The sequence below is a fragment of the Saccostrea echinata genome, unplaced genomic scaffold, assembly GCF_033153115.1.
Source record: "Saccostrea echinata isolate AGI-Se365-2 ecotype Australia unplaced genomic scaffold, CSIRO_AGI_Sech_v1 ptg000009l, whole genome shotgun sequence".
NCBI classification, from domain to species: Eukaryota; Metazoa; Mollusca; class Bivalvia; order Ostreida; family Ostreidae; genus Saccostrea; species Saccostrea echinata.
In genome coordinates, this window is record NW_026889758.1 from 47,570,739 (window position 1) to 47,586,333 (window position 15,595).

General features: G+C 32.4%; 1 protein-coding gene across 1 annotated transcript in view; it reads left to right on the forward strand.

Moving 5' to 3' along the window:
* LOC133182814 (uncharacterized) overlaps positions 1–15,595 on the forward strand; it is a 70,765-nt gene that overhangs the window by 54,814 nt on the left and 356 nt on the right. The window contains exons 92-130 of the mRNA XM_061317659.1: positions 484–602; positions 810–965; positions 1,091–1,152; positions 1,285–1,404; positions 1,519–1,556; positions 4,203–4,315; positions 4,448–4,600; positions 5,804–5,879; positions 5,969–6,072; positions 6,364–6,510; positions 6,784–6,833; positions 6,953–7,069; positions 7,228–7,271; positions 7,358–7,461; positions 7,552–7,713; positions 7,799–7,839; positions 8,371–8,506; positions 8,679–8,837; positions 8,948–9,009; positions 9,147–9,260; positions 9,361–9,401; positions 9,520–9,632; positions 9,852–10,004; positions 10,161–10,230; positions 10,342–10,445; positions 10,549–10,695; positions 10,893–10,942; positions 11,033–11,143; positions 11,228–11,274; positions 12,139–12,242; positions 12,367–12,516; positions 12,651–12,694; positions 12,943–12,971; positions 13,105–13,217; positions 13,339–13,497; positions 13,916–13,977; positions 14,147–14,266; positions 15,314–15,406; positions 15,549–15,562. Of these exons, the coding sequence (XP_061173643.1) occupies positions 484–602; positions 810–965; positions 1,091–1,152; positions 1,285–1,404; positions 1,519–1,556; positions 4,203–4,315; positions 4,448–4,600; positions 5,804–5,879; positions 5,969–6,072; positions 6,364–6,510; positions 6,784–6,833; positions 6,953–7,069; positions 7,228–7,271; positions 7,358–7,461; positions 7,552–7,713; positions 7,799–7,839; positions 8,371–8,506; positions 8,679–8,837; positions 8,948–9,009; positions 9,147–9,260; positions 9,361–9,401; positions 9,520–9,632; positions 9,852–10,004; positions 10,161–10,230; positions 10,342–10,445; positions 10,549–10,695; positions 10,893–10,942; positions 11,033–11,143; positions 11,228–11,274; positions 12,139–12,242; positions 12,367–12,516; positions 12,651–12,694; positions 12,943–12,971; positions 13,105–13,217; positions 13,339–13,497; positions 13,916–13,977; positions 14,147–14,266; positions 15,314–15,406; positions 15,549–15,562 (3,801 nt within the window). The remainder of the gene's footprint in view (positions 1–483; positions 603–809; positions 966–1,090; positions 1,153–1,284; positions 1,405–1,518; positions 1,557–4,202; positions 4,316–4,447; positions 4,601–5,803; positions 5,880–5,968; positions 6,073–6,363; positions 6,511–6,783; positions 6,834–6,952; positions 7,070–7,227; positions 7,272–7,357; positions 7,462–7,551; positions 7,714–7,798; positions 7,840–8,370; positions 8,507–8,678; positions 8,838–8,947; positions 9,010–9,146; positions 9,261–9,360; positions 9,402–9,519; positions 9,633–9,851; positions 10,005–10,160; positions 10,231–10,341; positions 10,446–10,548; positions 10,696–10,892; positions 10,943–11,032; positions 11,144–11,227; positions 11,275–12,138; positions 12,243–12,366; positions 12,517–12,650; positions 12,695–12,942; positions 12,972–13,104; positions 13,218–13,338; positions 13,498–13,915; positions 13,978–14,146; positions 14,267–15,313; positions 15,407–15,548; positions 15,563–15,595) is intronic.

Here is a 15,595-nt window from a genome sequence, read left to right on the forward strand (position 1 = left end):
CAGTCTCGATATTTCGTTGGAAAATAAAACACTAACCCGAAGGACTTTTTCTTTTTTTTCCTGGCTTTTTCTTGGAGTGTGTAGGGGGGGGGGGGGTAATCTGGGTAGGGGGATACTACTATATATAACAAAGACAGTTTTGAAATACATCAACAAGGTCCAATGCTATTCTGGGAATTAGGTTTGAAAGGGTAATTTGATTATTTCTGTGCGGGAAATCTCTCTATACAACACAGATACACACAGATACCTGTGTTCATTGAGCACCATAGATCAATTTATATATTTCATTAATTTTTTGTTGTTGAAAAGTCTATCTTCCACATTTTATTTAATCTCATATAGATCATTCCTGTATTGGCCGAATCTGAGGGTAATTTAGGAGTGTTTTTTTTCCTCCCTCGGTCAAGTTGTGTATAGGAATGTTGATTAGAAAACCATGAATATCAGTGTTAAATATCAAATTTCCTTATTGAATTATAGATGTCACCAAAAATAGCCTCACCTTCAATGCCAAATGGCACTGTTCTTCAATGCGAGTATGGAGAGAAAAGTTGTCACGTACCTCTCTACACAACACCAATACCAGGTTCAAACAAATGGTACGAATAATATAGCAATTATCATACTGTAGAAAATAAGTTCTGTCGCATACAAGTATGCTAATTACATGCTTAATTTCCATTATTTTCCACAATGCAATCTTCTTTTTACTTCTCAAGGTCTGCTTTTCAAGAATGACAACTCTATTAAGAAGTCATCTGGTAAAGAAAAGTCATTGGCATAATTTATATTGGTTTCTTTTGCAGCCCTGATGTTGAAAACACGGCTTCTTCTTCCATATCTAATACCTTTGCATTTTCATCTGAAAATAGTCAGGGATCATTACTGTGTCACGTGGATCTGTCAGTAAAACCGGAAATACCAGGAAATCATACCCTATGTGTCAGAGTCAAAAATAAAACGTACATGTTGAAAATAATTTGGAAACTGTATTTCTCTGAAATATTGAATGTTCTGTAATGTTTTAATTTGATTTTCTATTTCATACATTATATCTACTTTTTTAAATTTTATTTTGCGAATTCAGTGCAGATGGGGATATCAGATGCTACACAGTCCAGGTTGTCACCAGTAACAACAAGACCTTCGGTAGGTAATTCAAAAAAAGTTACTATGAAGATTTTATCGTTAAGGATCATTGCTTCAATATCTTAGCAATCTGAAGGCATGTTTTACGGTTAGGACATAATAATTTTTTTTAAATAAAATTTATTTACTTAGGTGGTCCTTGCCAGCAAAAACATTGTCATAATGGTGGAAGATGTGAAGCTGACCCTGTGTCTTTAACCTCTCAATGTATCTGTCCTGTCGGATATTCTGATACAAACTGCCTATCACAAAGTAAAAAAAATTAAAATAATTCAATACACGGTTTTGCAATTTTCATAAATCTTTTTATTTGCATGTTAGCTTTGTTTGAAGATTTTTAAGTGAAGACATTTTTTCTGTTTTTAGTTATCAGCATATCACCAACACTCCCTGGAGTAACGGTAGTAAGAGATTTAGACTTTAAATTCAGTGTTAAAAATTAGAGAGAAATCTGTTACTGGAAAATAGCTTCAAAAATTCAAGACTCTAATAAGATATATAATCATGTGTATTGGATTTTCATGTTTATGAATAATTTTATTGTGATGCACTGGTTACTTGAATAAGAAATTCTGTGAAATTATTTCAAAATGCTAATCCTCATAATTTTTTTCTGACTTCAGTAAAGCTTCTTAAAAAAAGAGGGCTACATTATTTGATGTCGGTAATTTTTGTTGCAAATATTGTAGTTAACTATTTCAATGACAGAAAAAGAATGTGTTGTTAGCTCACCTGAGCTGAAAGCTCAAGTGAGCTTTTCTGATCACCCGTTGTCCGTCGTCCGTCCGTCTGTCCGTCCGTCCGTCCGTCCGTCTGTCCGTCCGTCTGTAAACTTTTCACATTTTCAACTTCTTCTCAAGAACCACTGGGCCAATTTTAACCAAACTTGGTACAAAGTATCCTTAGGTGAAGGGGAGTGTAAATTGTTAAAATAAAGGGCCAAGTCCCCTTACAAGGGGAGATAATCAAGAAAAGGCAAAAATAGGGTGGGGTCATTAAAAAATCTTCTTCTCAAGAACCACTGGGCCAGAAAAGCTGAAACTTATGTGGAAGCATCCTGGGATAGTGTAGATTCTAAATTGTTAAAATCATGACCCCCGGGGGTAGGGCGGGGCCACAATAGGGAATCCAATTTTTACATTGAAATACATAAGAAAAATCTTTAAAAATCTTCTTCTCAAGAACCACAGGGCTAGAAAAGCTGAAACTTATATGGAAGCATCCTGGGGTAGTGTAGATTATAAATTGTTCAAATCATGACCCCCGGGGGTAGGGCGCAATAGGGAATCCAAGTTTTACATTGAAATATATAAGAAATATCTTTAAAAATCTTCTTTTCATGAACCACTGTTCCAGAAAAGCTGAAACTTATATTGAAGCATCCTGAAGTAGTGTAGATTCTAAATTGTTCAAATCATGACCCCTGGGGGTAGGGCAGGGCCACAATAGGGAATCCAAGTTTTACATTGAAATATATAGGAAAAATCTTTAAAAAAAAATCTTCTTCTCAAGAACCACAGGGCCAGAAAAGCTGAAACTTATATTGAAGCATCCTGGGGTAGTGTAGAATCTAAATTGTTCAAATCATGACCCCCGGGGGTAGGGCGGGGCCACAATAGGGAATCCAATTTTTACATTGAAATACATAAGAAAAATCTTAAAAAATCTTCTTCTCAAGAACCACTGGGCCAGAAAAGCTGAAACTTATATTGAAGCATCCTGGGGTAATGTAGATTCTAAATTGTTCAAATCATGACCCCCGGGGGTAGGGCGGGGCCACAATAGGGAATCCAAGTTTTACATTGAAATATATAGGAAAAATCTTTAAAAATCTTCTTCTCAAGAACCACTGTTCCAGAAAAGCTGAAACTTATATTGAAGCATCCTGGGGTAGTGTAGAATCTAAATTGTTCAAATCATGACTCCCGGGGGTAGGGCGGGGCCACAATAGGGAATCCAAGTTTTACATTGAAATACATAAGAAAAATCTTTTAATATCTTCTTCTCAAGAACCACTGGGCCAGAAATACTGAAACTTATATGGAAGCATCCTGGGGTAGTGTAGATTATAAATTGTTCAAATCTTGACCCCCGGGGGTAGGGCGGGGCCACAATAGGGAATCCAAGTTTTACATTGAAATCTATAAGAAAAATCTTCTTTTCAAGAACCAGTACTGCACCAATAAAGCTGAGACATATTTGGAAGCATCATGAGGTAGTGTAGATTCTAAATTGTTCAAATCATGACCCCCGGGGGTAGGGCAGGGCCACAATAGGTATATAAAGAGGGGGGAAATCTGGTAAAGAACAGCATGGCCAAAGTTACTCAGGTGAGCGATGTGGCCCATGGGCCTCTTGTTCATATTTGCGATGGAAGAACTATTTACAAGCTTTGATTGAATCAAAATTATTGTCCTCCTGTACAGTATAGATTTCTTATATAATACTATACTTTCCATTGTACAGATATCTTTCTTTTTCAAAAATTAATATTTTATTTTAGTCTAAATGATCAGAGAGGATTAAATTACATACAGATTTATCATAACAGCACATTTTAACAGCAAAGTAAAATTCTCAAAAATGCAATTCATATTGCTTTAACCAAGGAACAGAATTCTATGCATGGGTATTGCCATAATTTTTTATCTCCAGATGCTACTTTTCTTCCTTTATCATAGAGCTAGAGTCAGAGACTTCTGGTTCAGGTTAAGTTAATAAATTAATACTGATAATTGGAATAATGTATGGAACGGTGCGCAAGCAAGATTAACAATATATCGACAGAGAAACTTTAGGGCTTGAGAATACCTGTTATAAAACATATACATGTAATAGATTATCAAATGCAACATCGGTAAGGGTCTCTGTGTTTAGTTATCCTCACAAAATCCACAAATACACAAAATTGACTTTCAAACCCATAGAAATCATCCATATTCGTAAATTCTTTCAATTTTTTTCAATCAAGTTGAAATGATTCGCCTTAACCTTATTTCAAGTACAACTTGTTGAGTAAAAAATATATGATGTATTTTTTCTTAAATCAGCCAACCACTACTAAGCCTATCTTCACGGACACAGCTATTCCAGATATCATTCAATGTTCAGCTGGCAGTACATGTAGTGTTCCTTTAATAATAAAAGGGGAGTCAGGAAATATGTATGTATACTTTATACTCAAACTTTAGTTTATATATAGCTAACTGTTATGAACTGTTGAATGTTTGAAGTGAACAAATTACAGTACTTCATCATAAAGATTGTTCTCATAGTCTCACTTGATCTATTGTAGTCCACAAGTAGATACTGACAGCACTTTGGTCACTCATCCTATACGGACAGTTATGTATCCAGGAAAGACGAATGATACATTTCAAACAAATATAAAAATGAGCAGTTTGAAGGAAGGAGTTCACACTGTTTGTACTCACATTGTAGACAACAGGTATACTTTAACACAAGTTTTATCAATGTGTATCTTCATAATTCCGCTTTGACTTCTGGTTTGACAATGCCTCAGACATAAGCAGTACACAATAAGGATTCTGTTTAACATACATGATAAAAGTCAAATGAATAGCCAGACTGAAATTTATTTAGATGAAATATGTGGAGATAACGAACAGTATTCGAGCTCAAAAGTCCATTAAATCTTGCAAAATAGGAGCAGAGCAAACACGGACCTCTAAGACATCAGAGGTGGGATCAGATGCCATGGTGAAGTGAGCATCCCCTGCCGACCGATCACAACCACCGTGTGTTCTTGTCATGATCGGGAAATCAAGGAAATCAGTGTGTAAATAATGGTCTAACAATTAGTATGAAAAAGTCAGTCAGCATTTGATTTAATGAAAGGTTGTATTTGCTGACAAGGTCATTGTATCGACCATAGAACTTACGAAATGATGACTTTAAACGAGACTGCTGATATTCTTGTTTCATCAACTTGTTTGTCAATAACTTACCTCGTTTTAGAAATTGTTCATTCGTAGAGCATGCTCTTGCGTATCGAATCAACATAGATATAAACCCCGTATGCAGTTGATAAGGGTATACTGCAGCATAAATAAGGGAAGTTGACGATTGAAAAGTTAAAGTCATCACGTTTATCAAAAAGCTTTGTTGTTAGATTACCATATACGTCTTTTTCTAATAAAATATCTAAATATGAAACAGATGTGTCAGACACTGTGGTATCTTTTATCTCAAGCTCACTGGGATATATCGTGTCGACATAAGAAAGGAAATGACCATTGTTAATTGTCAATACGTCGTCGGTATATCTAAATGTTCGAGTTGAATGCCACAGCAAGTGTTTTCTTCTTTTCACGTAGAAAATTTTGAACAAGTTCTGCTTCATATGAATACAGAAATAGGTCTGCTAATAACGGGGCACAATTGGTACCCATGGGAATTAGATATAATGAATAGATGGCAACTCTACAGTCTAGCTTATTGAACAAACAAAAAATTATTATTTTAATGTTGAGGGTGCAGGGTTTGTTTTTTCAGTATATTTGTTTTAATGTTCATTGCAAAATATTGACATCCTTAGTAGTATCTTTTTTCATTAAAGTGTGTTTTTGTTTGTTTGGGATTTTTTTGTTTGTTTGTTTTTACAAAATATAAAGTACGTTTTGAATTACAGAGAGAAAGGGGATGAAATTTGCTTTAGGGTCAATTTCACATCACCAGTTACAACAGTGTCAACAGGAAACCACCTGGTGTGTAGAGATATAGGTGAAACACTGCTATGTATTTCGTATTCCTGTCCATTTAGAAAGAAATATATGGAAACGTTTTTCTTTTACAGAATTTTCAAGAACCTACAATTCCAGATACGTCTTCTGTCAATTGTTTAGAAAATAACACATGCCACGTGCTACTGCATACTCCAAAGGATAACAATGGCAATTGGTACTTTCAACTTTTTTAGTAATATGCATACATTATCGATTTGAGAACTTTCATGTAAATTACTAAGATGTGTCTAAAAATATTATAATTATTTCTTTTATCATGGAACATGAAATCATATATTTGCTAAATCAATTGACTATTTAGTCTATTTGTTTGTGTAAAGTTTTCAAAGGATTTCTCTACCCTACTTCACAGTATGAGGATTTTTCCCGACAATACAATCTGTGGATTATGTGCTTCTTATGAATGTTCAATGCAGAATCAATGACTTTCCTATATTATTTTTAGCTTAATCCCAAGACAAGCCCCATTTTCATCTGGAACTGCAATTCTTAAAACTAGCTTGACAACATTTGATCAAAATTTGTGTGTAACAGATATCGCAACCATTGCCAAACACAGGGAAACAAAGAAACTGTGTGTTGAAGTAAATGGGTACGTTCCTTTGTTCATATCTTTAATATACTATGAATATCTACATTTTTCTAGCTTTATACTAGTTTTGTTGAATGTTTCAATTCAATATTTGCTTTACTTTTCTCTTTCAAAATATAATTGCTTCATTTCATCAACATGTAATTTTATTTTTCATATTTTATTTTCCTTGATAATTTGATTTTTCCAGACACACAATATTAGTAAAAGAGCCTGGTTACTAGATTTTATTTTTTATTATTATTTCCCTTTCTCTTTGCTTATTTATTACAGATCTACAGATAAAAGGTGTATAATTGTGAATGCAGTTACAAATTTAACAAGTAAGAATCTCAATTGTGAAAAAAGAGTTCAGAAAAATATGTAATTGTGCGTTTTTTTTCAGTGAAATGAACTTTGAACTTTCCATGATTAATAATAATTTTTTAATAAATCTGTTTAGAATCACTGTGTAATAGTAAACCTTGTGGTGCTAATGGATATTGTAAGTCCACTTCTACTTCCTCATATGTGTGTATATGCAAAGTTGGATTTAAAGGAGTACATTGTGAAAACACAAGTAAGTTTGCTTCAATGGACTTTTTAGATAAAAACTTAAAGCTGGTTATGAACAAACAAACGAACGAACATATCCATACAGAAGACAGTGTTGATATAAATTAAAAATACAAACAAGGTCAAACAAAAAAAATGTTAAAAAATACTGTTTTATTTCAGCAAAACCCATACCAGTACCACGGCCATCTAACAAGTCCTCAAACGTGAGTGAATCTGTAGAAAAATTTGTCATTTCCAACAAATCAATGAATTATCATCAAACTATTTCTTAAATAAACATTCTTGACAGTCTACACCAATATTTGTGAACACAATGTTACCAAAAGAAATAACGTGTCAGCTGAACAAAGATTGCACGATAATGATACCCGTGCATGGAAGTCCAGTGAATAAGTAAGGGAATTATATATTTCTATATTTTGATACAATGTCTTTTTGTTATTGTCAGTGGAAATATTTATAATGAATCCCTTTTTTAACCAGGAGTTCCCTCCTTTTTGGACATTTGGATAAAGGAGTTGAGCCTGAACAAATTAATCTGGTTGATCTTACAAAGCCAGTCAATCAGTCCATTGCGCAATTCCATGTCACACCATCAGAAACTGGAACAAGACGCGTCTGCGTTCAAACAAGAAATTCTAAAACGTAATCATTTTTCTAACAATATGTAATTGCACTTTTTATTTCAATTATTCGTGTACTTTTATCTTTGTCTTACCAACTTTTGCAGGAACACTGATGAAATCTGTGTTAACGTTAACATCATACCAGGTAAATAACATTGCAAACAAGATACATCATCTCGATATTTTTTTCTAATTTTGATATTTGCATTATTTGTGCGGAAGATATTCATAACAGAACAAAATGTGTTTCAGATAACACTGTATCCACAACAGCGCCAGTCGTAAGTTACATGTATAAGTTTAGGGGGGAAAGTCTTAAATATCTTTAAAAGATGAAATAAAAACAACGTGATGATATATATATATGTATTGTTATAGAACTCTGTATAATTTATTTTAATTACTAGGACGCTTCTGTTTCATACTTTGAATCAAATACACCCAGTTCTAAACAATATATTTGTTCAATGAACATCTGGACGATGGTTTACACATCCACATATTACTTATTTCACATTCAGCGAACACGCAATCGCCGACTTTAACATATCATTAGCATTTGTAAAGACTGATAAAAATAGCAGCATCTTTGAGTGGTTATCAGATAGCTCTCGTTTTTAGTATTAAATCCCCAGAAGCATTATATAGATTGCTTTATAGGATACTGCCAACAAAGTACAATATTTTAAACAGATGACACCAGAAATAGTCTCTCCCTCATTACCAAATGGAACAGTATTACAATGTGAAAGCGCACTGGACAGCTGTCATATACAGCTTGTAACAAAACCAACACCAGGATCAAAATCTTGGTAGGAATAATTAAAGAAAGTATGCTTTCTTTTATAAATTAACTCGATATTTATATACCACGGATTGAAATAAGGTCTTTAAGGCTCCTAAAAATCATAACAATAAAAAAATGTAATCATTTTAGAGAAATGGTAATATTTATGTCTTAAAATGCTTTCTTTAATATTTTAGTCCAAGAATAGAAAACACGCCAACCTCTTCATTAGTAAATGTTCATGATTTTACATCAGAGACGGTTACAGCATCCGATTCAGTGTGTCACACAGATTTGTCCGTGAAACCCAATGCACCGGGTAATCACTCGCTGTGTATCAGGGCAAGACAAGAAGAGTAGGTTTTTAAAAAATATTTTATTTTTCATGCATGATGCGCGCATAATTAGTAATAAGATAATAATAAATGATTTAATGCTTCCCCCCCCCCCTTTTAATTCATTTTAGGAAAGCAGGGGGTGAGAGATGTTATGTTATCCAGGTGGTGACGAATGGCGATAAAACATTTGGTATGCTCCGTAGCATAGTTTTCCAACTTTTTCAATCCTTCATGCTCATAAAAATATGGAATATACTTATTGTTTTCCCTGCGCTTTTGTTTGCAAGATGAAATGTAACGTCTGTTTCCTGTATTTATGTTTGTAAGGTGGACCTTGCCAAGATCGACATTGTTACAATGACGGACGCTGTGAAGCAAACTCTATTTCCAAGTCAACATGCATATGTCCTGTTGGATTTGCAGGAAGCAACTGTCAGAAAAGTTTGTATAATCTTACCCGAATTACAGCCATTTTATTTTCTTATATGATACATACAGAATTCAATATTATTTATATTTACACCATATATTTTGATTTTAGGCCAATTTTCTCCCCTAATAAACCAAGGAAACACGGGCAAGGTAAATAATGTTATTACGTTTGATGAACTCTTATCATCATTATTATTATTCATCAATTTATAAGCATCAATCAATTTGTAGCACATGATTAACTTCTATTTGTTACCGTTCTTTTTAGCCAAACAACACTGCTCCAATATTTACGAACACTGCCATACCCGATGTAATACAGTGTTCAATAAGCACACCTTGTGGAGTCCCTCTAATCGTTACTGGTCCACCTGGAGACATGTAAGATAATTACCACCTTAGTATATTACAAAGATTCAGGTGTTTTCCATGATACCATCACTATCATTTATATCAGAAAATTGATTTAATCATGTCTCAAGAAAAATTGGAAAGTGTTTAAAAAAGTAAAATTTTGACTTTGATTTGTAAAACTTACTTGGGTTTTAAAATCTAGTAAAGATTTTAAATATTTTCGAAATTGATGCTCTTTTTTCATAGCCCCACAGTCGATACAGACAGTCCATTTGTTATCCATCCTGTAAGGACAGACACATTTCCAGGGAATTCAAATACTACATATCAAACAAACATCAAACTAAAAGCATCAAAGAAAGGTCAACGTAAAATATGCATAAATACTGTTCACAAAAGGTAATAATCAGCTGAGCCGTGGTTCTTTTGATTGCAATTTTTTTTTTTTCACTATTATTGATGATGACTAATTTCCTGTTTTATTTCAAAATAAAAGAAGAAAAATTGTGAAGGTGGTAGAGCTGATAAAATTTGCCATGTTTAATATGATTGTAGTTCAAAAGGTGATGAAATTTGCTTTAAAGTCAATTTTACATCTGGAACGCCTACCAAGCCACCTACAGCTGTACGTATTAAGAATTACACGATTCTTTTATCATTGTTGTATATGAATACAGTTTCAAAATATAACAAAAGTTACAGTGAAAAAAATAACCCGTATGACATATTATTTCAGGGCATACAAGAACCAACAATTCCTGATTCTTCTACTGTAAAATGTTTAGAAAACACGGACTGTCATTTGCTGATACATACTTCAAAAGATAACAGTGGTAATTGGTAAGGAATAATCATCGCAAATTATTAATAAATACCGCACCTTATGTATATATTCGATCTCATTTTTACGATCCTTGGACATATACTATTGCTGTTTATTCAGTGAACACCCCAAGGAACTACCACATACATCGGGAACAGTCATTATAAACACAGAAGTGACTAGCTTTGACCCCAATTTTTGTGTAACAGATGTTGTTACAAAAGTACAACATGGAGAAACTAAGAAGATTTGTATTGGGACCCACAGGTATCATTCAGTCTTGTGTATAAGTCTCATTATATTTTACAATAATGCAAGGCATCCTACAGATGTACAGTAAAACCACATACACAAAAAAGTAGATGTTGAATAAAACACATTTCTGTTTTGCAAAAAAATTGATAAAAATCTAGCTGCATTGGAAAGAATATAACCCTAATTTTTTCCTAAACATATTATTACAGTTCCAGTGAGAAAAGATGCATCATTGTCAATCCATCGCTTAATTCCACAAGTACGGTATTTCGATTTTATGTATTATGATATTCAGAATTATTTTTAAAGATTTGTTCATAAGAAGAGCATATTTTTTTTTTAATTTCAGCTTCCCACTGTCATCATATATCTTGTAATAAAGGGTACTGTTTTTCAAATGATCACTCCTTCACTTGTATTTGTCCGGTGGGAAAAAGTGGACGGAATTGTCAGAATCATGGTGGGATATTTTTCATTAAGTTTCAAATTAATTAGAATTGTCATAAAATCAATGTTATTTTACAAAATTTTATCATCTTTTTAGTTCCACATATTCCAATACCAAGAGATCCTTCTGCAAATATTACAAAAGTGAGTTGTTTCTTATTTTATTTAAGTGTTAAGGAAACTCTAAACACTGCACACTAAAGAGTTCTACTTGTAGGGTAGTTTATTCAGTTACAATAATGTTCTCTTAGAAGTAAGAAAAAAGGTTATTTACAGTTTATCACACAATTTGTAATATATTAAAAATATTCTTAACATTATATTAGACCAAGAGAAAGTAATCAAATTTATTATTTCCATTAATATTCCCAATTTTAGTAAACAACAGTGATTTCTGTTCACGAATATTCCATTGACTTTGAAACATTTTATCTGCGGAAATATGGCAGGTACCCTATGTTGAAATTGAACTAAATAGTCCCAATATGCAAACCTTCATATATTTTTCTCCAAGTCTTAAAAAAACAACACTTTTTGTTAGTGTTTAGAGCTTCTGTAAATGAGATTTTTCACAAATATTGAACGAATCGTATGAAAATGAATTATTCTATACATGTATATAAAAGTACATTATCATGTTTTAAGTTTGCATTGATGTTTAAAATGCACAAGACGACTGAAGGCAAACTGTTTGTTAAAAATGATTTTTATCATATTTTATTGTTATTTTTGTGTACAATAATAAAATGAATTATTTTCTCCAAAGATGTTTTACATACTTTGTTGTCCTTTAGTTATAGTCCACAAAAAATGTACTTCATTCATCACAAAAATTTACACAAAAATTTAAGCACACATACATTAACATGCGTATGTTAATTCAAAATGATTTGTCTAGTTCATCCAGCGTATTTTTCTACAATATTCATGACAATAGATTTTTTTCCTTGCTCAGTTTCATAAAAAATTAAAAATGATGTTTTATAGTGTTTTCAATCTTTATTGCAGAATTCAACTATATTTGTGGACACTGGTGTACCCACCGATATCAACTGCGTCTTGAATCGGCCATGTGAATTCCTGATGCCAATTTCTGGGCAGAATTTATCAATGTATAATATTCATTCTACAGAAAATCAGATCTATGAATCTTTTTATTTGAGTTATATCATGTCTTAATCATATAATTCATATTTTGATTCAATCTTCTTAGTACATGTTTCTTTTTTGATATAGCAAATCTTTAGCAATTGGATCTAAAAATGCGTCTTTAAAACTTTGTCCATTAACGCTGAGTGGTACTGATACGAAGATTGCTCATTTTTGTGTCAAACCAACTCAAGTCGGTACTGAAGTGATGTGTGTACAGACTCGAAATACTGTTGGGTAATATTACTTTTTCCTTCAATTTTCTTGATTAAAACTACCATTCATACATATAGTACTAATTCTTAAATTCCCGATATTTTATGTATTAATTTTCTACCTAATTTTGATTTTTTTATGTTATTTCCTTACAGGGTCACCATGGATGAAGTTTGTTTAAAGATTCATACCACTTCTGGTATGTTTTAAAGATGTAGTACTAGTATGAAATATATGGAGATAACGAACAGTATTCAAGCTCAAAAGTCCATTAAACAATACAAAATAGGAGCAGAGCAAACACGGACCTCTAATCATCAGAGGTGGGATCAGGTGCCATGGAGGAGTGGGCATCCCCTGCCGACCGGTCAATTTTAATATTTTTTTCTAATATAGCTAAATATCGTGTATGTGGACTTAAATATAAAGTTGTATTTTTTATTTCAGCCCCACAGACAACAGCAACTCCTCACACTGTATGTACAAACCTAAAATTATCATTTCACATATACATATTCTCTTTTGTAGTAATTCTACCCAAATAATTTGAATTCTCAGATGCCTGTTTTCTTCGGTGCAGCAAATTGTATATATTTATTGTATATTTAGGTGAAAGACAACGTCATCAATCCCTCATATCCAGATGGATCTGTTATTAAATGTATGGTGAATAAGACCTGCTTTGTCCCGGTAATTACAGAAAAGTCTTGGAATCCTCCATGGTAAGAAATTTTCAAGCAAGAATCTCTCAAATTATTGGAAATTGGAGAAAAACGTGTAAAGCGAATAAAATTCCTATTTAAACTTCACTGTTCAATAAAAAAGATACATACTGTATTGTAGTCCTAAAATAAAACAGACCGAGAGAACTACTTTGGAAATATTGCATGTTTTTACACCACGTTCTCCAAATAATGGTGCATGTTTTGGGAACATAACCATCATTCCTCAGCAGAAAGAAATAGGAAAACAAGATTTATGTTTCAAAGCAGTACAACAAAAGTGAGTTATATGTTAAATGATATAATTTCTTCTAGAGAAAAAAATCATCATGTAGTTTGCTTAAATTGGATTAACGTTGCACTAAGCCTGAATATATTTTTCTTTCGTATTTCTTTGTACATGCTATAAATTCTACAAATAAAATAAAACCACGCGTAGAAATTTTAAATGTAGAAAGTAATTGATAATGCTATATAATATATATGGAAAAAAAAATAATTTCTTAAATGCTTCAAACCTGCATTTAGCATCCCAATCTTCACTGAAATTCCATTCAGAGATATCTTTCTGAATCTCTAATATTTTTTAACTTTAGAAAGTATTTTATTTTCATGCTATTCAGGACAATGCGAATGTGATTTTTCGAATTTTGTAAGATGAGAAACTCACATATTTGTATTCCATATTTCATGCCTAGTTATCCAGGAACAGAGCACTGTTTGGTGATTGAGGTAGTAGATTCAGTTGACAAGTCAAAAGGTAAAGTTAGATCTGAATTCTATGAAAGAGCTGTTAAATTAATACTAAAGTAGGTAACTGATAACTGTCAAACAATTTATCTTTGATTAAACCACAAGAAACTATGAAGGATTTTTTTTTCAATATTTTATCATTAATATGCTTATTTTTGATTGATCTATTGTAATAGGAGGACCCTGTCAGACAAAACATTGTGAACATTTCAGCCAATGTATTTCTGATGTGGTCACTAACACTGCCATTTGTAATTGTTCTACTGGATATACTGGGGATCTCTGCGAGAAAATAGGTAAATTGTGACTTAAAATGTTTGCCTTATAGTGGTTTTGACAAGAAAAGTGATTATATTCTACTTTATATAATTAGTTTTAATGTAACAATTTCTTTAATTAATGCATCTACTACCAGCGAATCACATTTGTACACAGAATATGAACATTATTATAATTTTTGGCTAAGGTAGTCAATACATGTATTAAGGATCCTCTTTACACAGCATATTTGCTGGTATTATTTATGTTGTTTTAGAGGTCCGTATTTGCTCTGCTCCAAATTTTTATTGTTTAATGGACTTTAGAGCTTGAATACTGTTCGTTATCTCCATACATTTTACTATAAAATAAGACATATGTCCTTAGTTAAAGTCAACAGTGTATGTCTCCTTTTTAAAAAAACGATCACTCTTTTAACATTTTGTTGGACCAAAATATACACATTTAGGACTATTTGCATCTATTTTCCCATTAAAGTAAGCCACAGTGATTTCTTTTCATCAGTACGCCGTTCTCTTTGAACATTTCTCTGGGGTACTAGAAAATGGCCATTTTTAATCCTGTATTGAAAATGAAGTCGATAAAATTAATATTTACACCATTATGCACAGTGACTCAATCAGACACGTTCCTCAAATCACTAGACTCGTCATTGATTTAGTGTTTCGGCGGTGTGATACGAGGTTTATGATTTTTAATAGCTTAGAATATTATAATTACATTAATATACATGTACTGTAATTTTATAGGTAGGACCACAATTTAAAACTAAAATAACTGCTTTTTAGCTCAAATGAGCAAACTAAAATTCTATTATGTAAATTAGCAACAAAGAAGAAGATAAAATATGGAAAGTTTACATAATACAGTATCATCCATGTATACATACGCCAGAAAATTGTCGATCAGAAAAGCTCATATGAGCCTCAGGCGAGCTAAAAAAATAAATGTTTTTCCTTCTTTTAAATATGGTTTATCAGCTCAAAAATACAATAAAACACCTCTTCGGTTTTTTTTTTATTCTGGTGCCATATTTTTCATCAGCTTTTTCATAATATATGCAGATGCAACCACAGTGTCATCACCGGTATCAGCCATTATGACGTCACCTTCTGTCTCTCTCTTGGGACATTCTTCATCACAGACGTGTAAAATCAGTATGTACACGTTTCGTTAAATTCTTTTTAGTAAAACAAATACAATAAGTACAAAACTTAGATGAAATAATTCATTGCGTCAGTTTTATGAATATTGAATGCTTTTTTTATTAGACATTGAAGTGAATTTTTCTTGTTGTAGGTGTAAAAGATGCAGTGAGTAATCAGTTTAAAAAATAAGAGAAAAAA